Genomic DNA, 19,590 nt, shown 5'->3' on the forward strand with positions numbered 1-19,590 from the left:
AAAAAGCCAAACAATAACATTTTAAGTTATCTAAGTGACTCATATATATTTAACCTGAGTAGCGAAAGACGGCGGTGGGTTTGAAAACGATTTGCGGGGAGTCCGGTGTTCTCACGGCGCTAGTGAGCCTAGCCCCCAGCTAGCTAACGAGCTAGTGGGTAACAGATGTCTCCGAAAACGTCGGAGCCCTTTTGAAAATATGCGGTGTCCTGATAAACTGAGCAGATATTTGAGGTTTACACAGCTACATTCTCGCCTGAAAATATGTTAAACGTTTATTTTGTGACCCAGAAAGAATAATAAGAGTAACATTAAAACTAACTAACTGCTGCCATTGTTGGAAACTGCGCTGGGCCGCGCTATGAATTCTGGGACGCTGCTTCTTCTTCTTCTTCTTCTTCTTCTTCTTCTTCTTCGGGGTTTAACGGTAGCTGACATCCTTGTACATGCAATGCTGCCATCTTCTGTTTCAGTCCGTTATTACACTCTTAAATCCTGCCACTTATTCCTGCGTCTTTTGTGATCTTACAAAGCTTCAAACGACGCGTCGACTATTAAATCAGTCGTCGACGATTTTGATAGTCGACGTAATCGTGACTAGTCGACAAATCGTGGCAGCCCTACTGTCAGTTGAAGCAGTTCTCCATCTGCTGAAGGTTTTGGATATGCTACCCTTCTCATCTGCAATCTATAATGGTCAACTTGAGAGTATGTTGGACAGTGGGCCTAGCTGGTTAGTGATAACTTTCCAAAAATAAAAGTGAGGAGTTTGTCCAGTACTGAAGAGACTGTGTCAGTGGATTGTGGGGGAACAAAAGAAAAAAAAAAAAAGACAAAGATTGCAAAATAGAATTTAGTTGGGTGGCTCGCCCAAGTAAGTGTGTGACAAACACTGTAGTTAACGTACTCAAGTCTGAACTCGAATGTCTCCTTGATTAAAGTGAAAAGAAAAGAAAATTAAAGAACAAAAAGAATCCATCTCTTCAGTGCACCTCTTCAGAAAGTACTGTCTGAGAAGCTTCTGATAACTAACAGGGATACATGCTGTATGCCTAACCATTGCTTACAGCTCCAAGTCCCATGATCTTTTGTGCTGCTCTGCCTCTGCTCAAGAACCATAATGAAAAACAGACAAGCTCTCCCTTTGCAGCAACCACAAAAACCCCTACTCACTACACATGAGAGATTAGCTTGCTCATTAGGAGAGAAGGAAGGATGAGGAGAGAGGGAAGGAGGACAAAAAGGAAGAGGGATGCTTTTCAAGGAAGAGGGCAAGGGTGCTCTCTCCAGAAAACAGGCCGGGTCCCCTTTTCTTACAGACAATGCCAATCAGAAACGGCTATTTAAAGAGGTGACCTGCTTTACATGTTTTGCAGCAGTGGTGGAGGTCAAACAAAAGTTAGTTTATATATGAAGCATGCTAGTGTTTGTGCAAAGCTGTTGTCTCATTAAAGAGCTTATAATCAGTGCCAGTGACTTTTAAATAAGACTTTCTACACGAAATTGTCAGTTGAAAAACAGTTTTCTCACACTACTACTTATGCTCTCCAGCTGACAACCTCAATCACTCATCGTTCATGTCAAAATACATGAATTTAAGATGATGAATGCCGCGTGGAGTGAGGCAAAGTAGGGGGGTAGAAAGAAACATCAGTGGTTTGCAAAACACTCACTTGCTGGGAACCAGCCTTGGGCCAATTTAGTCTATTCAGCTCTTAGAGAAATAAGCTAAATGGCTCAAGGATGTGAAAGGTTGTTCTTGGGTATGAGAGATGCTAATTTGAGGTGGTGCATGTGAATCACAGGATGACAGCTCACTAAAGTGGCTAAAGAGGAGGGAAACAAACCTTCTGGGGGGAGGGGCTTCAAATACAGGCAGGTGTGCTTAAAGGAGCCAATATACCTCTAAACCTTTATGAACTTATGCTGTGGTTAATGTTTGACTAAACTATTTGCCTGGATGAGAACAGACAGATGAACGAATGAAGCGAGAAGCTTATTTTAAGGAGCATCTTGTTGGCCATGTAAACCCGCACATTTCAACAGCTCTAATTCAGGATGTTGAAATGTGTTTAGTGGGACTTTCCTGAGAGGAGGGGGGAGAAAAAAAAAAAAAAAAAAAAAAAAAAAAAATCTGTCAATTTCCCCTGTGAGCCACATCCAAACAGCTACCTCATTTGTCACAAGCTTCCATAATGCATCAATCAATTCCCAAAAAGCTGTCGGCAGAGCAAATACAGGAAAACAGCGGCATGTGTTTAAATTATGGAAGCTTAATCCACAGTTGTTATAATAGGACGTGTGGCAGTGTGTGCAGAGTAATTACATACGATGATGAAGTCGGGTGCAAAAAGGTCTCCCATTCAATCAGTGGATTTTGCCAGGAGACACATTAAGTTTATATTTGTATCATAAATTGTTTCACTCAGTTGCACATTAGCAAAAGGTCAATTAGAAGCAAAAAGCACAGAGCAACCAAGTGCCTTTGAAGGTATGATGCCAGACTGTATGTGCTACAGAGCAGCTACTGGGCCCCAAATTGTTGCACTTCATTTGCTCTGCACTCTGCAGAGTCACGTGTTATGCATATTTTCCCCCAGTCTTTCTGTCAAGGCCCAAGAGGGGAAAAAAAAGAAAACAAAACACAAGAGAGACAGTAAATTCTGTGTGAAGTGACATCTAATATGAAAAAAACCCCTCAGGGAACAAAACTTGTAATTTCATGTATCTATGCAGAGATGTTTGTAGTGCGGTTGTCCTTAAGTTGGCATATGTGTTTCTGGGCTGGGCCTGTAGTCACTTGTGGTTTCGTACATGTATCTATGCACACACTGCTCCACAGCCTCTTTCCCTGCAGACTTGTTGCAGCTGTGTATGTTGTTTTTGCTCATCACTGATATTTATTATGTTACACTGTGAAAAACTGGCCCTGCCCCCTTTATTTACTACCGCTATGTTGGTTACATATTCAACACATAATGTTTTCAGTAGAAACAGCTGTGCATTCTCAACTTAATACTCAATATTTTTATCTCCTTAAGTTCAGAAGAAAGATGAAAGGAGGTTTCTCATTTCTAGGTGGTGGCTTATCATTTGCTGAAATTACAACTAATGGGGCAGATTTCTGGCACTCACTGGCTGGTTCCCAATGAGTGCCAGTTCTGTGTGAAAATGGCTTGTTGATGCCATAGGTCAAAGAAGAAAGGCCTGATTCCAGCTGACAGGAAGGCCACAGTAACTCAAGCAATGGCTTTTTACAACCAAAACATGCAGTAGAGCATCGTTGAATACATTGAACCTTGAAGCAGCAGAAGCCAACACAGGGTGCCACTTCTGTCAGCTAAGAACAGGAAACTAAGGCTATAATTCACATGCGCTCACCAACATCAGAAAAACATCACCTCATCCGATGAGTCTCGATTTCTGTTGCAACATTCGGATGGTAGGGTCAAAAATTGGTATTAAAAAAAACAAAAAAAACAAAAACAAGCATGAATCTGTCCCAACTCGTATCAGTGGTTCAGGTTGTTGGTAGTTGTGTAATAGTGTGGAGGACTTTATCCTGGCACACTTTGGGCCCCTTAGTAACAAATGATGATTGTTTAAAACATTGTTGCTGTCCATATCAATCCCTTTGCAACAACAGTGTCTCATCTTCTGATATCCTGTTGAAAGCAGCTAAGACACCCTGTCATAAAATTACTCAATATCCTATTTACAAGAGAGACTGTTTCAGACAAACATATTAACAAATACAAATAATAAACGATATCTCACACACGCACATGCACACGCACACAGAAGCAACACTCACCTGTTCTTTCAGAGGTGCAATTAGAAAAAAGCTGAAGTAAACTAAAATTGAGAAGCTGTACCAAGCCCCCAGAATAAGATAAATCAGGGTTAATTTGAACTGAATCATGCATAGCTACCCTACTGAAGTACAAGCATAAAAATATAGAGCTGAAAATGAGGATAATAAAACCTCAGTAATGAAGTAGGAGCAAGTAAAAAAAAAAAAAAAAAAAAAAAAAGAAGCACTGCTCTGAGTTCACAGTGCTGAAACGAGTCCTCTATTTAATTCTGTTCATGTTTTATTTGCTTGATCTGCAAACCGAGACAAGCAATATTATATTTATACTTTATTGTTGTGGCATTTGCATTTCATTTTTCCACTTTAAGCATTCTAAGAAAAAGGCTTTTAAGACAGGGTCATTTGCATGTAATATTAAAAATTTCTCTTTACATTTGGTTGTTGTAGTTTTCTTTATGAAAGGATGTAAAAAAAGGAAACCATTACGGTGATATGCACAGACCTGTAGATTTTGGAGAAATAATGCCAAAACTCACTCACAGCCACAATGTTAAGCCACAACTGGTCATCAGTGAAAACAAATTACACTTACTGTATGGGAAACTGATTCGAGGTATGACATCTTCCTCAGTGGCGATCACTGACTGGAGAAAGCTAGCCAATAGCAGTGCAGCAGCAGGAAGACAGTGGACAGTCCCAGTTAATGTCCACATGGTTGTCTGCTTGTCTAAGATGAACACGGATGTACAAGGTTTGTTTTAAGATTCCTTGGAACACATTAAACTCCTATTGATGCCACAGAGGGTTATTTTCTCACTCCCATCTTCCTGCAAGTCAGAGGTGGGTGGATTGTGTCCTTGATTCGAGTCTTGTATTCCCAGTGGTCTTTACATACAGTTTGTAGCCTCTTAGTCTAGAGAAGGGGAATCCTTTCTGGATTAAAGGCTGCTGGATTTCATCTTCTCATAGTGCTCTGCGGTTGATCAGTGCTAAGCTCCAACCAGACTCCACTTAGTTAAAGTCATCTTGGATCTGTGGAAAGGAGAGAGAGAAGTTTTTTCTTTATGTGCGTTCCAACAACAGTTTAAAAAAAAAAAAAGATGAAACACAAGCTGGAATAACAGATCCTTATCCAGCTTCTGACGCTATAACCATAAACTACAAACGCAAAAGGACTAATACATTCAAGCAGCAGCTCATTCTAGACTCTAGAATTAAAATCCACAGCATCCTCTAGAATCTAGAGGATGCTGTGGATTTTAATTCAAACAGCTGTTATTTGAGAGGAGTGTTCATTAGTTTTGCCAGCAACAACGGCATCACCCAAAAATGACCTTCCACATCCATCTGCCCCTCAGCTTTCAATAGTGAACAAACAACCTTTTGTTTTAGTTATTTTCCCACCACAAAGAAAACTCAGCAAAACAGATCATTCAGCGCTCTAACCAGCTAAAATGAAAATACTCATCATCTGGTAGCTTGAAGGGTTTCACAAACTTAAGCCTAAGTGAATATCCAATTTGCTGTTTGAAAGACGAAACGCCTACTACATTTTTTTTAATCTCTGTATTTAATTATGCTGTCAACAAATCGGTGAGAGATCCCCCTAGAAGATAATACGGGAGTCTGGCTCCAATTTTGTGGCTATGTGGGGAAATAAAAGAACAGTGACTCCCAAGACAACCCGGTAATTTGTCACAAGAAGGTGCAATGAACAGCTTTTATTTGCTTTGTGTGAGTATACAGATCAGAAGCATGTTATGTAAATCTATACTGGTATTTTTGTGTTTAGTGGGCTGTCAGTTTTATTGAAAAGCACTTAAAGTAAGCACCAGCCCATTTGTTTCAACCCTCTGAGTTTTTTGAAACAACATCAACAGCTATCAAACCTGTCATAATTTATTTTTGCTTGTTTGAGGAAAACACAAATTGTTGACATGAGCCCAAACCTTCAAATATGAAGATGCATTATGTTTTCTTTGAGGTCACGTTTATTGCAACTAGGTGTTGACACATTTCTGCCTTTGCTAGCCAGTGACAGAAACAGTGGTCTATTACAGTCATGGTCTATTTTTATTAATTACTGCCTGCTGGTTCAAAGAGGTTATGATGAATCGGAGCTGTAGCCACGAGAAAAAAAGCCCCTCTTTTCCTGTGAAATAAAATTGTATATGAGCAAGGTAGAAATTAAGTAAATGACCAGTGCAATACTTTAAAGCAGGAAATGAGCAGCTTTACAATAGCTGCGTCAGACAAAACTAACACTTAACCATCCGAAGCCACCTGTCCAGAATGTGGACGCCAACCTGCGTAGAAGAAAGGATATTTGTGATTAGCACCTTCATGTTGGTCTCCAACAAAACCTGAGGAAGATGGCTTTTAAGCTCTCTCTCAGTTTACTATCTAGTTGACACTTTGCTTGTTTACCATTTGAAACTGAACACAGGTGGCACCTTTTTATGAGTTTTTTCACTGATAACAAAGCATTTCTTTCACCAAAAGCAATGTCATGAGAGAACAGATACTGAATCAAAAAGAGCTGTGAAAAAAACAAAAAACAAAACTAAGAGCCTAGACTGTTTTTGTAAGCCTGGAGAAGTATTAAAGAGGTATTAAATTATAAAGCACATTCAGTGACTCCTGTTTGGTTTAACTTGTTAAATCAAAATAACCAGTTTTGTACGCAGTATACTGCAATTTCAAATTAACACAAAAATAGAAGCGCTATGGCCGAAACAAATGATCTTTTCTAAAAATTTTGACCCAGTGATGATGCGAGTTGAAAGTCCAGGGGATCACCAAAGGTATTACAACCCTGTCTGAGGTGGGGTATGCACGCTTGCAATATATTTCAATCTTGGTCCAAGTGATGGCCTTACTGACTCCTTACAGCAATACCACATGCCTGTTGTGCACCCAAAACAGCTGTAGATCATATATTTGCCAGTGTTTTCAGACCTAAACCAGAGTGCAAACTATTACTTGATTCTTATGAATTCACCAATATCCTGACCGGAGTACAGATGCCTCCGTTCAGTGAGCTCAGTAAAGCCCTCGTGTTTGATATAACTCCCTACTCCTTATTGCCCGGCAGTGCTAGATGCCTCCCTGAAGAACCCATAGAGGTGGTTAGGTTTAGAAAGTAAACACTGCAGAGCACATGGCGTCTCTCGCATCATTGAAGGAACTCCCTGAAGACCTCATGCAAATATTTATGACAGCCAATAAATACAGCAGACCAAGATGAGCGTGGGACAATAAGTAGCTCCTGGGCATCTGCGGAGGTAGGGCCCAGCTGGAAAGTACCATTTTAAACTTTTGAGCAGCCTGAATAATACTTTAACATACTCTGCTACCTGCCCAGTCTGAAGAGTGGGGAGCTGACTTGAATACATCTGTATCTCAGTGTCACACCCTGGTCTCCCCTCCCCGGGGTCTGCAGCATCCAACTAATAGGTCTGTGTCACTCTTCACTTCACTGCCAGGCCTGCTGTGGTTCTTGCTGCTCCACTGAAGCTAGCTGAGTCACTGTGGGCTGAAACATCCACCCACGGTACTCTAACATTTCCTTTTGCCTCCGGTGGTCCCTCTCATGCCTGCTGGGACAACAAGCTTGGCTGCCCAGCATCTCTTGCACACCTCAAGCCTCCATGTTCCCAGGGCACATCCTTATGTAATTGCAAGTGTTTTAAATTTTAATGAAAAGAGAGGCGTGCTGTTAGAAGTGTTTCCTGCCACTCGGCTTAAAAGCTTCCTAATTCATCAAACTCTTTAGGGCAGTAATGCATGAAGAAATATCTCAACACACTTAAATTGACCTTTTACCACCTCAAAAATGTAGCTGATGCCCACCAAAAATTTCACCAAAATTTCAGTCATGAGTAATTTGGTTCCAATTTAATTGGTTCAGAAAACATTTTACACAATCGTGTTTGCTTAATTACAGCAAAAACATTCAGACCTATCACATGCACACCTAGTCGTGACTTCTACCAAAGAATTAAGCCAAAAAACTAAAACAAAAACACATTTACTTACAGTTTACTCATCTGCCTCCTTACAGAAATATTGGCCTCAAAAAAAGAGAAAAAAGTTTGTTTTGTCTTTTTTGACAAAACTATGCCAATAGCAAGAGGCCCATGCACCTGAATAGGAAACAAGGTATCTGGGGAATCCAAGACACATGATGACTCATAAATGTTCATATAACTGGGCCCGGTGCCTGAGGAGCACTAGATGGACACTTTGCAGGCCTCAGGCAGATCTGTTCAGCCTTAACAAGGGCACGAAGGCCAAGTAAACTGATGTAATACTGCATTCATCCTCTTTTCTTTCAGATTTTAAAAAGACCCCATCATACGTAAATGCATTTTAGTCAAAGTACTCATGCAGTGTCCTAATCCAATCTCAAAAGCAATGCAACAAGGGTCTGAAGGAAAAAAGTACTAAATATTAATAAGCATTAAATCATATTTGACAGCAAGTGCTCGACCAAAGAAAGTGATCTAATTAGAGGTAACAATTATAGGATTTATAGAATTAGAATTCTATTCAACCAGAGCTGCTACAGTAAAAGTGAGCAACTATACTCAATGCCACTGGACCCATCTGCTCATGCAGGCGAGGGTCTGCTGCTCCTTGTATCTGTGAAGGGTGAATCTGGTGCCATATTGCTTAAAGCTACAGATTCATTAACCTTCTGAACCTCCCTCGAGGCTCCCTATTAATTCCTGCATCTGTTCATATGGCAAAAGGATGTGAAAGACACATTGGGCGATACACTCCGTCAGGTCATGTCGAGTTCATTGGAAAGGTAGCAGCATGAATGCTAACCATTTGGCTAGCTTTTGATTAAAAGACTGGGCTTTGTGCTAGGCTACGAATTCTCAATAACTCTTCTCTGCAAAGTGACTTGTCTCACATTTGGTCTTTGGCACAAAATGAGGCACTTATGGAGATAATCAGCAGCCAGGCAGGACCTTGTGATGAGAGCAGTATGACTGAGTTTGACATGAGGGTAGATTAGGCTGCGGTCCAATCCATTAACAGTATCATGAGCACATCTAAGTGAAAGGGAACTAGAAAAGCATTTTTAATTGCACAAGTTGCCATCAAATCTTATCTGTGTCCGTCAGGCCAGATTTAAGGGTGACTTTGGGGAACTGTATCCAAAATGATGTAATGACTTCTTCCAGTAACAAAAAAGGACAGCAATGTTTAAATCAAATAAATGTTAACGTTAATGTTTAATGTGGCCTCTTGGGTTTAAATTACTATTTACAAAAGATTTGTGGAGCTATCATCTTCGGCAAAGAAGGCCTCAGTAGGCGACTGACAAGGCAGAGACTCCTTACTATGTCTGTCATCATAACTCAGACTAGCAGCCTGCTTTCTTGGGTGCGCAATGCATAATTATTGCAAAAATCAAGATCGCTGAGGGAGGTACATTTTTTTTCCCCACCCAAATCAATGGCATGGACTCCAAATCATTTTTTTCAACCCACCTTGCTAGACATACCGGCAATATTTACTTTGTTTTTAAAGAACACGTCATCAGATAAATAGTTAATAGGTTAAACTAACTTTAACCTTTCTGAATCTTAATGAATCAGGGGTAAAAGGTGAACTACTTTTCAAATATCCGTGAGGTAAAACATTGCATGCTGTACTTTGCAGGAACATTAGGTGAAACGTTAACGCTTACTCTGTCCACCAGGGAATGGGACTGTGGGTAGTAGAAGGAAAACTTTCAGGTGAGCAGACTTCTCCCACACCAAGAAGGGAGTGCGCTAAATAAATCACAACTGGGTTAAAAATAAACCATAAGCACCCCGTGCAGCAGTTGAGACAGCACCAATTGTTTGCTAAGCTGGCAGAGCACATAGTGAATTCATCATCACAGTGACTCTGTGAGTTTACATGACGGTTAAGCATGAGTCAGCATGTCTGGATGAGGGAGCTCAGGGATAAAGATGTCAGACAACAGAGATGTGTAGACAACTGCGATGATGTCATTAATTGCAAACTCGCATGTAGATATCACTCTTAAGCTACAATTACTTTTTATTAAAAACAAAAAGAAAAAAGAGAGACAAGCGTATTATCCTACGCAAATTCAACCCATCTCAAAAAGGGTTCTGATCATCACCATGCTGATAACATACTCAAACGAGGTGGACTTTTAAAAACAGGAAGTCCACACTCAAATTTGGCTAAAATCTTGAGTGCCTCTACAGTAGTGCTAAATTGGCTTCTTTCTTTCCTAGCTACTTCTATCAGAGAAATCTTCAGGATATCCTCTCTCAGAAGCCTTTGAGTGGTTTATATATGGACAACCTCCTCATAACTCAACAATGCAGGCTTTGAAAAAAACAAAAAAAAAAAAAAACAAAAAACAAAACAAAGAAAAAAAAACATTTTTCCATCAAAATATTTTTGTCTTTGCTTCTTGAAAGGAACTTCCTCTAGATCAGGGAATTGAAAGTGGACTGAAAGTAAATATTCTCAAAAGCATAAAGTAATAAAATATAAATACAAAAGTGCATCAATGAAGGCCATCAATAAGCAGGCTTCCTCTCTGCTTTCACTTATTTATTCAACAGAAGATAAAAGAGAAAAAGAAAAACATGAACACAAAATGTTCTACTGCCTCTCCAATATCATTTCTACCCTGCAGGTAATGTGAATTTTTTTCTTGGCTCTGAAACCAAATGGAGACCTTGGTGTCTGCACACAGAAGAGATTTTAACCTGGAATGAAATGAAAACCTTTATGCATGCTCCAACGTTTTGGTCTTTAATATGGAGCAGCTGTGAACTGGGAATCCTGGTGCCTAAAGGCAAACTTCCTCTGAAAGAGCCAAATTTGTACAAACGGTTCAAAAATCAGATATGACTGCTTATCAGGACCTGTTCATTTACTATAACTTTTTCCATTTTCTTTATGCAAATATCCACAAATGGTCGACATCCATCTCGAAAAATTGCTTCACAGATTTCAGACCAAGCAGTTTGATACAAACACAAAGTTTGAAAAAGCAAAGAAGAGGGAAATCTAAGAAGCAATACTGACTTGTGAGCTGTAATCCACTACCTGTGCCCTGTACTGGGAATCATCAGACACTAATGTGGAACTCTCTGAGAACTGAAACTCAATTAAGTACTCAATTACTTATTCATATGTGTGATCCCAGACTGATACAAGGAAGATGACTTTTCCCTGCATGAGTTATTAATTATTCACAGAATCATCTTTGTGTTGATGACTGGCTGTAATGCATCCTGCTGTGGTATCTCCCTTCTGGATTCAGATACAAAAGGATTTTTAATGACTTTCAAATGATAAAATTACTGGAAAAACTAAGCAAATTAGGCATTCGCTGTGAAGAAAATTTGCCTGTGACCAAACAGCAAGTCCTGGTCTTCAGTTCATAACCCAGTCACTTTCAATAAACCCCCAAATACTCACTCACTCATGGTTCAAACTGCCACTGCATAGAAATGAATTTAGATCAAAGCTCCTTTTCAGCGTAGCAGACACAAAGCGGACTTACTGAAAGCGCAACATACTACTTCTCCGATAAATCCAAATGTCCACAATTTTTTAATCTGCTTTGACAATTAACACACAGAGGCAATGAGTTCAGCAAAATCCTACCCATAATAAATTATAAATGACAGCATTAATAAGACTAGTAAGCATTTATGACAGACATCTCTTGTTCGAGGTAAAGAGTAGTACCAATGTATCTGACAGTTTATGACCAAGAAGGCATGTATAGATCGCCGGTTATTTGTAAAAGAATCTAACCAGGAACAACTTTAAAACCATCGAGTCTTGATATTCATGTCATGTTAACCATTTAAACATTGTTGCAACAGTCCCCGATCGTATCCGCCTCCCCCACTGTGCTCCACCCCGCATACAAAGGAAATGCTTGGAGGCATTTACCTGGCTTCCTTGCTAGATACCAATCTGATCTAGTTTCAGCAGGATGGCTCAACATAAGTGTTGTCCATGAAGGTCTCCCCCGACTACCAATCTCATGGCATAAGAAACCACAGAAAACCTGCAAGAGGCTCCAGGTCAGCATCCAGGCACTTAAAAGATCTTTTGGTGTGTTTTTCATCTTTAGTTTTGCTCCACGCTCTGCACAGCTTCAACCTACCTAAGAGCATTTCAGATGTGAAGCACCTGGTCTACCAATAGCAAACACAAAACAAAACTTTTTTTTAAAGCGATGCAGAGCAGAAACCTGCTTTTTTGGATGCATCTGGTGAAACTGCAAGCTTTGTCTTTAGTGTATGTAAAGAACTCCAGAAGTCAAGCGACGCAACCATGCCTGATGTATTCCCCACAGTAAAATGTCCCTAAACAGGTTGTTTTAAAGTAGTAACAGCTACCAGAGAACTGAAGCAGTGTTCCAGTGTAACATGATTGGTTGGTGTTCGTTTGAATCTTATACATGCACTCAGCAGTTCATCCAGTTCTATGTGCCACACCTCCTTCTCATATGTTAATCAGGTACCAGGCTGAGTACTGAATGTGCCTTAATTGGCTTTGCATGACCTTAAGCTACCAGCGAGATGTGTGCTAATTGTTTAACTACAGTACGTGCTCAGTTTCCATGATCCCATCACGTCTGTGCGTCAGAGTCAAAGGCATTCATTGAAATGCAGGAACCCAGTGATTTTACATCCCTGAGTGGCATCTATGAGGCTACTTACTGGAATTGTCTTTCTGTGACATTTATTCCAACATGCTACAGCCACAAAGTGTTGAAATTACACCATGATGTGACAACGCTTCAAGTCTGATCCAAAGCTAGAATTGGCTCTGAGGAATATTCAAACCCCCTTTTTACATTAGTGTACATACTGCTCAGCTTTGCCATGCAGGAAGTGGCAATTATCATTTCAAACGAGTGAGTGAAGCAGAACTGGCAGAGGAGATAAGTGCTTAAAGGAGAGTAAGGGTCACCTTATTCCCTCTGATACAGACTTGCCCTTCCCTGAAATTATTCAAGCTTGACGGGGAACGGTGGGAGATCAGTTCTTGAAAAACTTGCAAAGCGTCAGTAATGAGCCGTGCGTCAGTCAGAGCGCAGTGTGATAGGAGGCATAATTTCTCTCTCTTGACACAGTCCCAATACAGAAACTACAGAAAAATTTGGAGACATGGAGCTCTTATGATGATAAAAATTGAATAGCAATTTTCCCCCTTCAGTCCACTAAACTACAAAGTGTTTATTGTGTGCTTCTGTGTTGAAAAGCTCACCACACTTTACCCTAATGACCCATTTAGACTAATATGGTGTGCTGATTAATCAGGAAATCCTCACGATTACAGACTAACAGTGTGGCCTGGAAGACTGAACCACAAAAACAGAGAAAGAATTTTACGTTCCTACTTGCTTGGGGCTCTTGACTGCTTAGTTGACAGAACCAAGTTTAATGATTGTCCGAAAACATTAGCAGTGAGGGGAAAAATCCTTTCAATTGTTTTCCAGTGCCTGTGGCCTCCCTCTGATTTTGCAGCCCAGATATGTGAGGCACACTGGTGCTGTGAAAGTTGCCCATGGCCACGACGGACCACAGCATCTTATTCATCTGCTGGGTCGATGACGATGTCAGGCAAGACTGTGAACAAACTCTGTGGTGTCACAAAGGAGAGTTGAAAGTTTAGAGTCATGCAATTGCACAACAGAGGCCTTTCTGAGGTCTGGACCATGCTGTATTAGCATCACAGTTCATCTGCTAATTACACCATCAAATCCAAAGGATTGGCTATCCATACTGGGCTATTCATCTCATGACTTACACGTCAAAGTGGTGGTGGGGGAGTGCGGTGCACGATTAATCCCCGTAGTTAAACCGATGTGAGGACTCATTTCCTTACATGATTTGACAAGCAGAGCAATAGGATTTAAAAGCATATCAGATGACTATATTCTGTTTCAGGCTCCACTTCACCTCGTCAGACCCAAACTCACTTCAGCGTGCTCAGGTAAGAACTTCGATGACCGTGACCAAAAGGCTTGACCACAAAACTGTTCTCATTACTCATTCCAAGTGGAAACATGACACAGTTTGTCCGAGTCATTTGTCAGGTTGGCCGCTTCAAGGCAGTTGGCTGTTGACTCTCAGCAAACATCTGGACTTCAAAAAGAACAACCGAAGCAGTACTGCTTTGTTTACCGTCAGGCGTGAGCTCTGTCTTTGTCTTTGCCAGCAGTTGTAGCCAATAAAGGAAGTAAAAGGTCAACAGTTCTGTCCCTCTGGGCAACGGTCCTACTGATAATAGTGGAGACTTGGAACAAATAAGGGAATGATATCATAATGCATTTGGAGTTCAATAATCATTTATAGGGAAATAATTGGAAACGATCTAAAAGACTGCTAACAAAATGGCAAAATCAATTCTTAATTAAAGAGTGTACAAAAATTGCTTGGCTGGGGAGTGAAGGCCTGGGAAAAAAATAAATAAAATCCTGACATCATTAATATTTTCTTTAGCCTCAATTTAGTCATTGGACTTACTGCAACAACCTCCCTCTGCCTTTCACAAGGCTACTACTACAATAATAATGATCATTATAACGCCATTTAATACCACTCAAAACAAAATTAAAACTCCTGAATATCTTAATTTAACAACAGCAAAGCCCTGTACAGCACATTAAGATAACGTTTATAATCATAAAAGAACTAGTAGGCCAATTTGTTTAACTTTTCACTTAAAGTGAATTTATTGAGCACCATCTGCCAAATTCTGCCCATTATGGTACAAAAAGCATGTCAGATTTTCTTTCTGTTTGGAAACATTAATCTGAGAAATACTGCACATATTTTAAATCCAGCACTGTTTACATTAGTTGATGTTTCTTTATGCTCCTCCATGTTTACTGCCTTTGCTGCACTGCTGTATGTGTTTGTGTGTAACCACCACCTGTTGAAACAAGAGGCCTGTACACAACAGAAGGATCTTCTGTTATCCTGATAACTTCATGGTTAACCTTGGCTTTCTGTTCCACGAAGGGGGTCCATTTCCTACTGGAGTATATCGATATAGCAAGCAGTAAGCATATGTCGTTGCTGGGTTTCAAAAATGGCGGTTTTAACTTTTGTGAACAAGACGCTCTCATGACTCATGGAATGATGCTACTGACCAGTCAATCGGTGGCATGCAGACCGAAGACGCCACATTTTAGTACCTGTTTGGATCACTTGGAACACTGGGGGAGCAGGTACTGAAAAAAAGTATTTGGTATCAGGTGCTATGACCTCATGGAAAACCCTGAAAACCATGGCAAACCGTGCCAGTTTCCTGTGAGGGGGAAAAAAAGAAGCAAGAATCCAAACACGGGAAATAAAACAAAAACAGCTTATACAAAGAAAAACAAAACAAAATGGTACAATTCCCCTCCTCCTATTGTGCCACTTTACACCTACCAATACCGGTCATAAAGGTCCTCACATAAAGGAGTTTTCTTCCTTATTGAGTGCACAGCACTTTTTCATTATTTAGGAAAAGGCGAGGTTTAAATAACCTAATAATATGGGTCTCTGGTAATTTACTATATAAATAAATACTGGATCTCAGCATTCCAGGCACATCGTAAGTCTGTTTTCCATTACAAAGTCACTGTTTATATTTTTCTCCACACTTCTTTCAAAATAAGAGAAGAAAAATGCAGAAGACGTTCATTTGTCTCTGGAGGAGAGCTCCACGTTACATAACATGTTTCCATTCAAAGACAGCTACCTTAGTTAAACCCTCGTGGAAGTCAGAGAGCACTTCTGATGAACTTGTCAGACAGATGCAGCCAAGTGGTATAAACCGTCCTTCAAAATAAACCTGAGTAGCTCGACATGTATTATCCAACATGTTTTTGCAATTCTGCCCCCAAACAGAGTTCAACAGGGGTCTGCAACTGCTCAGTTTTATAACAGAAGCGTGAGCACAAACTTGGATTACATCTACAGAATTATCAAAGACTTGCTACGGAAATGTTACAGGACTATATCGACCTCAAGAGGCTTCATTCGCACTGTCTGCTATGTTTGATCTTCAAGATAAACAGTGGAAAAACACCAAATATAATAAATGCCATGAGACTTAAGCAAGTACCTGAAGCATTTGTCAGTAGTGGTACAAATCTCTTTAATTCTCCAGCTCCATGTGATAGATAGATAGATAGATAGATAGATTCTTACCGTACACTACTAAATCCCCATTTGCACTATTTGCCTATTTTGCACCACTATGCCTTCTTACTTGAATATTGTATATTGTATATTGCATAGCTTTTTTTTGTTATACGTAAAATTGTATTGTATTTATTTAAATTTTTACTTTTTAATTATTTTATTTGCATTTTTCTAATCACTAGGGTTTGAGAGTAACGCAATTTCTATTCTGTGTATGTCCTGTACATGTGGCAGAATTGACAAATAAAGTTGACTTGACTAGATGAACAGGCATGACAGCAGTCTGACTTGAATTAGTGAAATGCAGATAGAACACATGTTTTTACCATCAAAACCAGATTTGTTTATGAAAGCAATGCCAGAGTATAAAGCAGCAATAAATGAAGAAAATCCAATTTGCTGAAGAATTTCTGGCTCATCAGAAAAAGCCTCAGAAGTGTCACCTGCATTCATAGTCTTCTTTTGACCCAACATTGAATACCCCTGCAGGGCCTGGCCAGCCTTTCTACACGACCTGCAGGTCACACTGAATATGAATGGCCTTGCAAATGGCAGGCGAAGCTATGCAAGGACACAGCGATAAAGTCAGCAAAAAGGTCTAGAGCCAAGTTTTAGTGAATGCAAATGTGAACCATTAAAAAGAAATGTGAACTTATCACCAATGTGCAAAAGCACAGTGTGACTTTTCACAGTTTGTGTAGCATTAACACTGAAAGAATTCTCACAAATTCCTCAAAGGGAGGTGCTGTTACTGCCAAATGTTTACGTGGCAAAACATCAGCAAAGCAAACCATGCACATTAAACAAATTTATGTTTAGGACAGAGAAACTCTTTTCTGTCTTCTGCACAAACTTAACTGGGCTGATGAAAAGGCAGCAATGGCTGGCTTAACGTCTGCCCTGTCGCTGGGTGCGATCTGGCTTCGGCCCAGCAAAATGACTGTGTTCCCACATCTGGGGCCTCTCAACACGCAAGTTCCCATCAGTTTGCCCTGAACAAATCGAATCCCTCTAGTCATGATATGGAACATCACTAACCTTCTGAGGGTTAAAAGCAACAGAGTGTCTCCTCTCCTGGGTCTCCACTTGCCCTCCCACTTGTTTACCACAACCTCTCCACATGCTGACCATTCCTCTGAAGTTGTTATAGTGGGTGGAGTGCTGGGTGGAGAGTGTGTGTGTGTGTGTTTTGATTGTTTAAACGTGTGGGTGGGGGTCTGCTTATGCATGAGTGTCTATGCGTTTCAGAGTAAGACACAGAGGATAAGATGGGAAGCACACATTATGATGCTGCTGCATGTGCTCCTAGAGGGAACGTTTCTTCAGTTTGTTTACAGTATAAACGCTAGAGCCCATCAGTGTTAGCTCTTGATACAATATCACACAGAGACGAAGAACAGCACAGCCCTGAAGGGAAAACTGCTCCACTGGTCATTTACAGTCTTACTCTGGTAAATCATATCAGTAATATCTAAACTCTGAAAGTCGTTTGCTCTCACATGCATCATAACCACCAGATCTGATCCAGCAGTTCAGGATAAATTTAAAAAAAAAAAAAAAACGCCTTTTCTAAGAAATCCCTACCAAAAACAGAGGAAATGGGATGCTTTATCTGCGGTCAAACGGTGTCTGGTTCATAGAAATGCAAAGTGATACAGGAGGTATGTCAACACAGTCTCCAACATGCCAAAGGAGATAAGAGGAGGTGGCTATTTGGAAGAGAATAACAGGAAAGGTGTCATTAAGCAAGTGTAAAACCGGACAGAATCTACTCCAAAACGACTCCACGTGGTATTTACAGAAATGAGTGACTGATCGAGACTTAGAAGCAACACTTTTCGCCCGATGTTTGGTGAAAACAAAGCAGAATCAGGTCATCAGAACGGTTTCTGGTTCGTTGTTTTATTGGGTTAAATGGAAATAGCAGCTGTTTACCCACATGTGCGACAGAAAACACAAGAGGCCAAGTCCAGCGGCTCTCTCCACACCTACATACAACATACTTCTTTTACAACAATCCGAAAAACCCCTTTCTAAAGCTGCAATGCAAAGAATTCTTTTTTTTTTAAATCAAAAGTAATTAATATTTGGAGCATTCTCTTTAGGAATGAACAGGGGAAATGTGCAGGGCATGAATCAGCACCGTGATGAGCAACAAAAAATGTAAACTCCAAGTAGAAAAACATGCAAACTAATTTTTAAAGCGACAGAAATAATAATAACAATAATAATTAAAATGCAACAGTAACCTACACCATTACATTAAAAATCCCAGTTGCCTTTAAGGACCCCATCTTACAATAAACTACTTAAACTAAACAATTAAAATTCACACTTGTGTCCCGGACCACAAATGTCCGCAAAGATTTTTTTCCTCTAATAAAACATTAAAAAACTGTTACCCCCTGCCTCTCATTTCTTTTCCTTAAAGGTGTTTAAAGTGGAGACAGGCAACAAAAAGTACGAGGAAGGCACAAAAAGACCTTACCATCCACGAGCTGCAGTGTAAAGACCTCGGTTACAGCTGAAATCTTCACGGTCACCGGAACAACTGTCGAAATCGATGTATCTTCTAAATCCGCAGTAAAGTGCGCTTTAACGCGTAGGTTATTGAGTCCATTAACTCGTCCGTGAGGCGAAGTCCATCCTCAGTGCGTGTGAAGACGAGCCTCCTCTACTACAAACTAAAGGCTGGTCGCTTTCATGCATCCAAACTTTAGCTCCTCCCACAGCACACGCACACTGCCTGCAACCATTGAGTGCACAGCAGGAGTCTGCAGCACACATGTGCGATCACCTCCGGTGAAACAAAGGGAGAAAGATGTCAGAGGCGTTACAGCCGCCCCCGCGATCATGTAGTTTACTATTACTACGGGAAAAAATTAATATTTACGTGTAATGCAACAAAATCTTACTATAAAGAGCTGGATTATTCGTTGCCAAACGCGGAAAATGTTCTATCGACAGTTTAATGTATATTGTATATACACATATTGTAAGTACCGGTATTAAGATATTTTTGGAGTGAGACATGACATAAGGACTTAAAGGCAAGTCCAAACCATCAAAACATCCGTGGAGTTAAAAAAGGAATAATTACAAAATTCCCAGCAAAAACAAAACAAAAACCAAGGTAGTGTATGAACTGAATGGGGGGTGGACCACTTGATTAACACTTTGGAGGAACTGAAAATTGAGCTATGGCTCACGTCTAAATAAAAGTATATTGAATTTATTTTCTACTATAAGGCTTAAGAGAAATGGAAGAGAGAAGAACCTCCGTTACAGATGTCTTTGTGGAAAGAAAGTTTTCCTGCTCTGCTGTGTTGGGTATCAGCGTTTCTCTTCTCAGGGCAACCCTGAAGCCATCAAACAATGAGTGACAACTGAGAGGGTCCGCCACAAAGAGAATTACAGGGGATTATGTACAAAGGCAAAGACCTGAGCACAACAAGACTCAGCCATTCATGTAATCTCTTTTTGCAGCAAGAAAGGGGTAAAAAGAACCTTGGACTCCACTCATCAAATTTTCCTCTAAGGCTCTAAAACAACAGGATGTCCTGCTGC

The 19,590-nt window shown here is 40.3% G+C and overlaps 1 protein-coding gene across 2 annotated transcripts in view; it reads right to left on the reverse strand.

Moving 5' to 3' along the window:
* sema4bb (sema domain, immunoglobulin domain (Ig), transmembrane domain (TM) and short cytoplasmic domain, (semaphorin) 4Bb) overlaps nucleotides 1–19,590 on the reverse strand; it is a 62,792-nt gene that overhangs the window by 35,449 nt on the left and 7,753 nt on the right. Inside the window, exons 1-2 of one of the 2 annotated variants that reach the window (XM_085385731.1) lie at nucleotides 18,512–18,720; nucleotides 4,407–4,846 (exon numbers count right to left, since the gene is read on the reverse strand). In XM_085385731.1, coding sequence (XP_085241857.1) covers nucleotides 4,407–4,527 — 121 coding nt within the window. In that variant the 5' untranslated portion in view covers nucleotides 4,528–4,846; nucleotides 18,512–18,720. Of the gene's footprint in view, nucleotides 1–4,406; nucleotides 4,847–18,511; nucleotides 18,721–19,590 lie in introns of those variants that run through there. The other variant, XM_085385809.1, reaches the window with a different exon arrangement.

The sequence above is a fragment of the Rhamphochromis longiceps genome, linkage group LG1 (genome assembly GCF_057381845.1).
Source record: "Rhamphochromis longiceps isolate RC_006_pf linkage group LG1, R_longiceps_female_GT1.1, whole genome shotgun sequence".
NCBI classification, from domain to species: domain Eukaryota; kingdom Metazoa; phylum Chordata; class Actinopteri; order Cichliformes; family Cichlidae; genus Rhamphochromis; species Rhamphochromis longiceps.